Below are 10,441 nucleotides of genomic sequence, written 5' to 3' on the forward strand. Positions count from 1 at the left end.
GATGATGATTTTGTTGTTTGTGCAGCTAAAGCTGATTTATCTTTGATAAACTCATCCATGAGATCAAGTTTCTTCTGTGTGATCTTTTCCAATTCTGGATACTCTGAAGATCTTGCAACTCCCATGTTCTTACACCATCCGTAAAACGGATCTAACTCGTCGAATTGTTTAGAAACTCGACAGAAGATTTCATAGACTTTGATCGAATCATGAATGTCTAATTCCATGAATCGATCTATAAATACTCCCATTATCTCTGTTATGTAATAGTATATCTGAAAACTCTCTTTTACTATCGGATACAAAGCCACAATCACCACTCTGTTGTTCTTCGCATTACCTGTTGCAAAGACCAAACTTGTTAACCAAGAAAGTTTAAAAAATACGTGGGCTCCAAGTAAAGAGATTGTAATGGAGAGGCCTGGATGGCTTAATTCACATTTCTAATTTGAAATAGTAAATTAATTAATTACCTGTTGGACGACAAGCTAAGAACCGATCAAGAAGCTGTTGTATATGATGTGCTCTAATGAAAATTTTCTCTGTTTTCATCTATGCGACCGGTTTAGACTTAACCACAAGAGCTCTTGACCGAATATCGGTTTTGGTTTCTTGATGATCATCTTCCTCGCCGCCGGAATCACAATCACCGCCGTGTTTCCCTCTCTTTCCTTGCATCCGGAAGTCAAGCCTTTCGTCCAAATACAAAGCGTAAGTCCGAACAAAAGCAGAGTAATCCCAGGAATCAGACTGACTCGCATCTCTGAAATCAGACATGTTAAGCAACCTGGTTCCTCGTCTTGTTCCGAAGAAGATCTCTTGCTCGTAGGCTCGATCGCCATCTGTTAACAGCCGTTGGATCAAAATCAAGGTTTTGAGAGCAACCGACCAGTTCTTGGTCTTGTTGAGACGTCTCGAGAGAGTTGCCACACAAGCGCTAACGTAATTGCGTGAGTTAGACGTTAGGTTTAAGATCTCTCTGATGTATTTCTCCTCTGCTGGATACTCGTCGTGTCGCGTGGCTTTCACGACGGCTATTTCGAGTTCCGTTAAAGAGCTGCTTCGACCTCCAACTTTGGCTAATCCTACGCTTGTTTGATCTTTCACGGCTCCAATGGCGCGTTTCAGTTTACTGGAACCCATTTTGACCAAACGTACGCCGTAAAGGAGAAGAAGAGAGAGAGAGGAGAAAAAAAGGGAAGAACGACGCCTTATTTTGTCTACTTGTTTGTCGTCGTCTCGTTTTCTCCTCTGTTTCTTTTTGTTTTTCTCTTTCAGAAAGAAAGAAAATGTGGTTGCTTGATCGATCATCTACCACGGAAATCGCCGAGGTTGTCGGAATTTAATGACAGGGGAATAATTAGAAAAAGTATGTTGGATATGATATGATTTGACCTTTCTTTTCTTTTTAATTTAGATAAAAAACAGATCTCCACTCTGTCATTAAGCTAGAAATAGAAACACGATTCTTTCTTATTAAGAATCTTGTAATGTTATATGAGACAAGGACTGTTGTATAAAAGCCATGAGATTGTATTTTCACAAAATGTTTTCTCATGGATCATAACTTACTTATAACAACTTACCAATTACAAATGCAGATGCATTAATATAGTGAGAACCCAGCTTCTTGTTTCATCAGTCCACGCATTTTTTCGGCCTGTAAAATGAGCGAAAAAATGGGGGAAACAGGAATCTGATCGAAATGTTTTTAAATTGTTCAAATTTCAATGGTCTTTTAAAAAAGAGAGCCACTGTTTAGCTTACCATGCTGAATCGTTCTGAGGTTCAGCAGTCCAGCCGTAAGGGTTGGCGTTTGGAGCAACATGGTGATTTTGCCCATTTCTTATTCTCTGCAACTGGGAGTTCAAGGATGGAGGAGGAACGAAATTGTTTCCCAGTCTTGGAGGTAGAGTGGTTGGAATGCCGACGCTTGTATTTGACATATGATTTAGGTTTGAGTGTGGTTGAAAAGCTGGAATATTGCTAGAAGAATCCATCCTGTTGTTACCAGTTAATGGCATTCTGTTGTTGTTGTTATGTCCACTAGATCTCCCGAGAAGCATAGGATTCATTCCTGTTACTCTCTTTACGGTTTCTTCCGCCATTTTCACCTTAACATGACATGAAATTTACTATAATCATATTTTAAAAACATAAGGATAGTTCAAAGAAAAAAAAAAGAGAGGGGAAGAATGCTGACGTCTTCTTACCTTAGCTCTTAATGTCTCAATGTCAGCTTTTAGTATTCTATTTCCAACAGCAGCATCATCATACTTGTGATTCATGTTGCTCAGTTGCTTAAGAAGTGATGAATGTTCACCCTTTAGCTCATTAACCTACCAAAATAGAAATTAGGGCAGGCTCATTAAAAATTGTTCGACAGACAAAAAAATAAAGTGTTACGAGGATATGATACAAAACCTGTGTTTCGAGATCACTTGTTTGCTCCTGCTTCCTCCTTCTAGATCGCCTAGCTGACTCTCGATTTGACAGCATCCTTCAAATATTAAAGGAAGAACAAGGCTCTCTAAAACTGTTTCACTGTAAAGGTAAGCGGTAAGCTTTAAAAGAAAAGAACTTGGACAAAAAGAATCATTTACCTTCTAGATTTTTTGACATCCTCTGGATTCAAGGAACCAGTGGTTTCATTCTCTTCATCAAGGTCATCGTCATCAGAATACTCTCTCGACGATCCACTAGTGACCTGCTTCATTGGTACACCAGTTTTTTTCAGCTCGGCAGGTAAGGAAGAAGTACAACCAACTCCTCCTGGGGCCACCAAAGAACCTACCACCGTTAAACTTACTATGTGTGAGCCTCAAACAGATATCTGAAAGATCAATAGTAGCGCTGATATAAAGATTTTGCCACGCTCCTGTTCAGAAGAAACATTGAACTAACCACAAGAATCCATCTCAACCTTAATCTGATTAGTCTTCCATAAAGTCACAAAAAGATTGAAATTTGATTACTAACATAAGGCGCATGATCCAACAACAAACAAAGGTTACCATGTTCCATTTCGACAGCACAATTCCTTAACAGAACGTTCATAGCAGAGATGAGAATATATAAAAACGAAACCACATGAGGAACTATAAGATGATAACAAGAAAAGGCTCTTACCTTGAGTAAGAGGACTGGACTGAACTGGTTGAAATTGAGTTTCTGGAGAGCCAGTCGAATCTTCAGGCTTCACAGACCCAGCCTGAGCAACACAAAGGAGAAAACATCAGAAGCTTGAGATTCAAATTAAAAAAAAAAAAAAAAAAAAGCACAAATTACACATAAGGGAGATTAAACAAACAAACAAACCCTAAGAGAAACAACGGTAGCACACTCAGTCTCAAGCTTGTTCTTGAGAACACGATGGTAATCATCAACCACCGTCGCTGCAGCACAATCCCGATTCCCCGAATCGCGATCGCGAAATCGACAGTCGTCTTCGAAATCGTTCTGTCCAGAAACAGAAGGAAGAGACTGCGCCGAAGAAACGCCGACGATCGCGTCGTTACCAAGTGGCTCAGAGCTCACCGCCGAAGAAGAAAACTCTTCGAGAAACATCTCGAAAGTCCATTCCGATTGGCTGTGGCTAGCTTCTTCCGCCGCCGTAACGGACTTGGAAGAGGAATCGGGATTAAGAGGAATCGGAGGTGATTCCCAGAAAGGATCGGAGAAATCGTCAATGGAGAAGATACTACTGTTCATCTCTCTCGCTTCACTTTTCTGATTCTTCTTTCTTTTGTCGGTACTTCCGCCTATTTGCATTTAGGTCCACCCACCTCAGAATATTCTCTTCTCTTCTCTTTTTTTTCTTCTATATGCGCACAAAAATAAAATAAAAAATATATTTAATTTCTTTACATTTTTTTGAACAGAATTATGATATTAATATTCGTATAACGCTCCACTAATATTTTCATGAAAAAAAAATAACTGTTTGATATTTTCATCAAAGTTTGATTTATTCAATTGACTAGTGGTGATATAACAAGGACATTAACATAAACCATTAGACTAGATTTTTTAATCTATCAATAATGTAACATATGGAATTTTAGTTACTGAAAAAAAAACCATGATGTTCACTCTATTTTGTTATATATTTTTTTAATCCAAAACTTGAAATTTTTGATAACTACAATAATAATCTTGACAAAAGTTTCTAAAAGTGATTAACGAACTATAATTTTCCGCGCCATATGTAAATTTAAGCAGTCAATTAAAAAAAAAATCAAAAACTTATTAACGGATTTATGGAATTTCTTTTTATGGACATAAATCAAAAGACCTTAACTTAGATGTCACCAATAAACACAAATCATCACATGTAGGCTATGTTACAATAGACTAACTTAAAGAAAACATATATTCAAGAAGCATTTTTTAATTATTGTAAAATTACAAAAAAAAATCTACGTATATACATACCAAACACAAGAAAACACTTCTAAATGGTAAAAATAGTTAAAATTATTATGCCAAAACATCTCTCTTTTTACTGATTTTCCTTCTCCACAACTTTTTATTCTTGTATCCTTCTTGTACTTATTGGTATGATATTTGGAGAAAACAAAATCCTTTTTATAATAAAACGGAAGTACATGTTTTGTATACTATATAATTTTAAGAAATGGTTACAAATAGGTTATATATTAATTGGTTACAAGTTAAATAGGGTATACAACCTTAATTTATTTTCGGAAGATTTTATTACTAGATCACATTATTTCCAAAAATCTTAAAGAGAATATTTTAAAAAATCATTTTATATCATCTAAATTACCATATTAATTTCCTTTATTAAATTATTCATCAAATAAAATCTTTTGATATCTAACTTAACATATTAATTTGTTAATTGTCATTATATATTTCACCTCTCATTTTTATATATGAGTCTATTTTGTGAAACAAATAAATTATCATATTATTTATTATAATTAAAAAATAGTTTGATTTCCGGATATAAGTTGATTTTTTAAAAACAAATATAAATTGTTCAATTTATAAATTATTAAAGCTTTAGTAATATTATTCTTTAAAAATAATATCTATTGAATTAAAAATTTTACTGAGTAACGGGTCAAAAAAAAATTTGTTGAATTTTTATAATTTTATAATGACATTCAAGTCATGATGTAGAATATACATTGTTGAAATAACTTCACATACATAAAATAATGAATATATTAAAATTTAACCAATATTATAGCACAGGTGTCTTTTTCAAGCCATCATATTTAGCATATGATTTTATTGCATAATTTTATCCAAAAAAACTTTTAAAAATAATTGCATAATTTATATTTTATATAAAAATTACAATAAACTAATAGAACATATTAAAATTTAACCAATGTTATAGCACATGTATTTATCAAAAATTATTCACAATATAAAATTTACAAAATAGTGTCTTTTTTCAAGCCATCATATTTAGCATATGATTTTATTGCATAATTTTATCCAAAAAAACTTTTAAAAATAATTGCATAATTTATATTTTATATAAAAATTACAATAAACTAATAGAACATATTAAAATTTAACCAATGTTATAGCACATGTATTTATCAAAAATTATTCACAATATAAAATTTACAAAATAGTGTCTTTTTTCAAGCCATCATATTTAGCATATGATTTTATTGCATAATTTTATCCAAAAAAACTTTTAAAAATAATTGCATAATTTATATTTTATATAAAAATTACAATATAAATAAAATAAATTTCAACAGAATAATCGTTACATTGTCTTAACATAACAAAGAAATACAACAAGTCTTTGAATTTTAAGAGATACAATTGACAAACTTGTTAACGAAAGAAACAGAGTTTTATGAATTTGTATTGTTTTGGAACGAAAGTTTGGAAGTTTGGGAAGTGCAACTATACAACAAACACAATACATATGAACACAAACGAAACTGAGATCACTTACAGAGGATACAGTTACACAGAGTGTGAGAAAATCAAGCCAGAGAGAGAGAGAGAACAGGAGCACAGCTGTGATCTGTAATAAGCTTCATCCTTCAAACTTGAAGATAAGGTGTTCATGAGTCTTCGTGTCTCGGTGACTCAGTAGCTAGCTTTGGACAATCAATGGTAGTGAAGCTTTTCAGGGTCGTCCGAAGAGCTGGAAGATTCCAGCAGATTCCCTTTAACTCGGCCATAAGACTTACATCAAGAGTTTCCAGCTTCCCAAAGGGTACTACAATATCCGGATGCACATTGGTAATACTTATTGCATTCTCTCTGTTTATTATTTCTTCTATGCTCGATGACTCGCTTACAGATAGATACGTGAGATTTTGGGCAAACAACAGCCATGTCAAATCCCTCGGACCTTCCAACGCGTATGTTTGAACAATGGAGAGGTGCTTGAATCCTTGAGAGCTTGTGCACATTGGTGAAATCCCCGCAGTACTTTCTTTGCTTTTACAATCTATCTTTATCTCAGAGATTTTGGAGTCCAGAATTATAAAGCGGTGAAGACCACCTAGAGCCACCGTATTTAATCTTACAACATGAGCTGACATGTTGTTGAGACATAAACCTCGGATAGTACTTGACAATTGCTTCACTTCTTGTATACTTTCCAAAATCCTGGCATCATCGACGGTTACTGTTGAAATCTTTAACTGCTTCAAGAGTTGTAGCTCTTCTATTAATCTGTCATCAACACAAACACGAGAACATAACAGTTTTAACACTTGAAGATTTGGTAAAATTGTTGATATCCCAACAAGACTTTGGAAGTTGATTAGTATACTCCAGATTCAGGTTGATTAGTTTCGTCAACTCCTTGAGACCAACTGGTAACCATTTTATCATCGTGGATGATAAGTTGAGATATTGTAACGAACCCAAGTTAGATATTTCTTCCGGTAAACAAGAAAGACTCTCATTTTCCGAAAGATCCAAGACCACAAGTGCTGGCATAAACCGAAAGAATTCACCTGAAATATTCACCAACTTGTTTTTCTGGAGTAATAGGGTTGAAAGGTTGGGGCAGTTGAAGCTTCTGCAAGATATCTCCACAATCTTATTACTTACTAAAGACATCCGTCTCATAACTTTCCAGTTGATGTCATTCGGTACATGGCGTAACTGGACACCGGTTTTAACACAGAGTGTTTCTTTCTGTTTTCCAAAGTCAGACGCTATCCAAAGAGCTATCTCACGTATCACATCATGCATTTTCACATTGTTTGAGAAATCACCATGCATCAATAAATGTGCACGAAGTAACGTACCAATTATATCATGACCTTGGTAGTAGTTAGCTGCTACATCTTCATCTCCATTTCCATATATGAATCCTTCGCATATCCAATATTCTATCAGTTCCTCCTTTTCAATTTGAAAATCTTCCGGAAACAAACAACAGTATAGAAAGCATGATTTGACTTTCTCATCCTTCAAACTATCATAACTGAACTTCAAAACGGAAAAAAGATTTACTTCAATGCCTGGAAAGCGGNTGCTTCCAATTTGCCATCCATTATTCTTCGTGTCTCAGTAACTCAGTGACAGCTTTGGACAGTCAATGGTAGTGAAGTTTTTCAGGGTAGTCCGAAGAGCTGGAAGATTCCAGCAGATTCCCTTTAACTCGGCAATAAGACTTACATCAAGAGTTTCCAGCTTCCCAAAGGGTACTACAATATCCGGATGCACATTGGTAATACTTATTGCTTTCTCTCTGTTTATTATTTCTTCTATGCTCAATGACTCCCTTACAGATAGATACGTGAGATTTTGGGCGAACAACAGCCATGTAAAATCCATCGGACCTTCCAACTCGAATGTTTGAACAATGGAGAGGTGCTTAAAGCCTTGAGAACTTGTGCACATTGGTGAAATCCCCGCATTACTTTCTTTGCTTTTACAACAATCTATCTTTATCTCAGAGATTTTGAAGTCCAGAATTATAAAGCGGTGAAGACCACCTAGAGCCACCGTGTTTAATCTAACAACATGAGCTGACATGTTGTTGAGACATAAACCTCGGATAGTACTTGACAGTTGCTTCACTTCTTGTATACTTTCCAAAATCCTGGCATCATCGACGGTTACTGTTGAAATCTTTAACTGGTTCAAGAGTTGTAGCTCTTCTATTAATCTGTCATCAACACAAACACGAGAACATAACAGTTTTAACACTTGAAGATTTGGTAAAATTGTTGATATCCCAACAAGACTTTGAAGTTGATTAGTATACTCCAGATTCAGGTTGATTAGTTTCGTCAACTCCTTGAGACCAACTGGTAACCATTTTATCATCGTGGATGATAAGTTGAGATATTGTAACGAACCCAAGTTAGATATTTCTTCCGGTAAACAAGAAAGACTCTCATTTTCCGAAAGATCCAAGACCACAAGTGCTGGCATAAACCGAAAGAATTCACCTGAAATATTCACCAACTTGTTTTTCTGGAGTAATAGGGTTGAAAGGTTGGGGCAGTTGAAGCTTCTGCAAGATATCTCCACAATCTTATTACTTACTAAAGACATCCGTCTCATAATTTTCCAGTTGATGTCATTCGGTACATGGCGTAACTGGACACCGGTTTTAACACAGAGTGTTTCTTTCTGTTTCCCAAAGTCAGACGACGCTATCCAAAGAGCCATCTCACGTATCACATCATGCATTTTCACATTGTTTGAGAAATCTCCATGCATCAATAAATGTGCACGAATTAACGTACCAATTATATCATGACCTTGGTAGTAGTTAGCTGCTACATCTTCATCTCCATTTCCATCTATGAATCCTTCGCATATCCAATATTCTATCAGTTCCTCCTTTTCAATTTGAAAATCTTCCGGAAACAAAGAACAGTATAGAAAGCATGATTTGACTTTCTCATCCTTCAAACTATCATAACTGAACTTCAAAACGGAAAAAAGATTTACTTCAATGCCTGGAAAGCGGTGGCTAGACGACGAATTCAGCACATGAATGGCATGTTCCCATTCTTGTATAGTATCTTTACATGCCATGGCTTTGCCAATGACATTAAGAGCAAGTGGCAAGCCACAACATTTCTCAACAACTTTTCTAGCAAGTGCGGTAATTTCCTGATGGCTCTTTAACAAGGTTTGATCTCCAACTATCTTTTGGAACAAATCCCAAGCATCATCTGGAGACAAACACTTAACTTCCATCGTCTCATCAACCTCCATATCTTTGCAAACTTCTATAGAGCGAGTGGTGAGAAGTATCTTGGATCCATTTTCTTGAGTTGGAGGTGGAACTCCTATTTTGTTTAAATCTACTTTGCTCCATAGATCATCCAATAACAGCACAAACTTCTTTCTGTTAAGATTATTGTATATGTAAGCGGCTCTCTCCTTTTCGGTTTTTTGTTTACATTCCTTGTCGAGACCTAGTCTTACCAATATCTGCTCCTGGATGACTTCGTTTTGCAAATCTTTGGAGACCACAACCCATATCACAATATCAAATCCACTCATCACTTGAAGGAACTTATTGTTAATACGAGTCAAGAGAGTGGTTTTGCCTACTCCCCCCATACCATAAAGACCCAAACTTCTGCGTCCATCGCTCATGAGGTGGTTCCATGTGCTTTCGACAATCGTATCCAAACCAACAGAGGTTTGTATATGCTTCTCCTCCACCTTAGGTGCAGGACCTTTCGCTGCCACCAATTCAAAAACTCCTCTTGATAGAAGTCCTTGAACTTCGTTCAGTTTCTTGGCTAACTTTTTACCATAATCACAGCCTGAGATGAGATTTTTAGAACAGTATCCGCATAGACACAATCTTCTAGTTTGAGCTGATCTAGCCTCAAGCAGATCATTGACTTGGGACCCAACAGTTTCTACCCTTGAAAACCATCCTTGGACTTGAGCAAGCCGTTGCAAACCTTTGTCTTCCTCTAAGACAACTCTTCTTAACAGATCATCTCGTTTTGCCTCGAGTTCTTGCATAGTGTTCTCCAGAGCCTCGAGGTTTCCTTCCATCATGAGAATGTAATTTTGATCACCAAATAAGCAGCCACAAGCATGATTCAACACTTGATCGCAGGATATCTCAAGCGCTAAACAGTTTCCCATCTTGCTCAAACTTTCTAGAAAAGCAACCGTACGTTTTGTTTACTGCCAAGGAGACGCAAGAAAAAGAAAATCCAAAAGAAGAAACTGGATAGGGAAAGAGAAGAGGAATACACATAAAGTCAATGTCTTCATGAACTATCATGAAAGAAAATGTCAGACGACATACGTATATATATATAGTTTACTGAAAGTGGCAGCTTCCAGGAAAGTCAATGTTTCGTTCAAATGTCACTTTCCTATTATTTCCTCAAGTTTAAGCACGAAGTCTAGATAGAGCAATTTCTCTATCAAATAAATAAGGAAATTAACATAACCGTAAACCGTAAACCGTTAGACATCTCTCTCTTCCAAA

At 35.8% G+C, this 10,441-nt stretch overlaps 2 protein-coding genes and 2 pseudogenes across 3 annotated transcripts; all 4 read right to left on the reverse strand.

The window, feature by feature from the left end:
- The window catches only part of LOC104737498, a 3,658-nt pseudogene extending 2,288 nt beyond the window's left edge, over positions 1 to 1,370 (reverse strand).
- On the reverse strand, positions 1,452 to 3,779 carry LOC104737499 (basic leucine zipper 10-like). Of its 2 annotated transcripts, none has more exons than XM_010457702.2 (7): positions 3,319 to 3,779; positions 3,130 to 3,211; positions 2,604 to 2,772; positions 2,425 to 2,500; positions 2,214 to 2,339; positions 1,768 to 2,114; positions 1,452 to 1,660 (listed from the first exon to the last, which is right to left on the reverse strand). In XM_010457702.2, the coding sequence occupies exons 1-7, from the start codon at positions 3,769 to 3,771 to the stop codon at positions 1,639 to 1,641; spliced, it is 1,275 nt and encodes a 424-aa protein (XP_010456004.1). In that variant the 5' UTR covers positions 3,772 to 3,779; the 3' UTR covers positions 1,452 to 1,638. The 2 variants fall into 2 exon arrangements, with proteins under 2 accessions (XP_010456004.1, XP_010456003.1); XM_010457701.2 differs by having other exon boundaries at positions 2,604 to 2,790.
- On the reverse strand, positions 5,883 to 7,515 carry LOC104738501 (annotated as a pseudogene).
- LOC104737500 (probable disease resistance protein At1g15890) lies at positions 7,510 to 10,207 on the reverse strand. The gene has a single exon (XM_010457703.2). It carries the CDS (start codon positions 10,087 to 10,089, stop codon positions 7,528 to 7,530), a length of 2,562 nt encoding a protein of 853 aa, XP_010456005.1. The 5' UTR covers positions 10,090 to 10,207; the 3' UTR covers positions 7,510 to 7,527.

The sequence above is a fragment of the Camelina sativa genome, chromosome 13 (assembly GCF_000633955.1).
Source record: "Camelina sativa cultivar DH55 chromosome 13, Cs, whole genome shotgun sequence".
Lineage (NCBI taxonomy): Eukaryota > Viridiplantae > Streptophyta > Magnoliopsida > Brassicales > Brassicaceae > Camelina > Camelina sativa.

What these genes read in the sequence shown, in the direction of transcription:
- LOC104737499 (XM_010457701.2), bottom strand. Translation starts at nt 3,771, where the DNA reads ATGCAAATAGGCGGAAGTACCGACAAAAGAAAGAAGAATCAGAAAAGT. An exon ending in GTCCAGTCCTCTTACTCAAG is followed by an intron (nt 2,791 to 3,129) that starts GTAAGAGCCTTT and finishes TAACGGTGGTAG; the next exon opens with GTTCTTTGGTGGCCCCAGGA. An exon ending in TTGAGACATTAAGAGCTAAG is followed by an intron (nt 2,115 to 2,213) that starts GTAAGAAGACGT and finishes TGTCATGTTAAG; the next exon opens with GTGAAAATGGCGGAAGAAAC.
- LOC104737500 (XM_010457703.2), bottom strand. Translation starts at nt 10,089, where the DNA reads ATGGGAAACTGTTTAGCGCTTGAGATATCCTGCGATCAAGTGTTGAAT.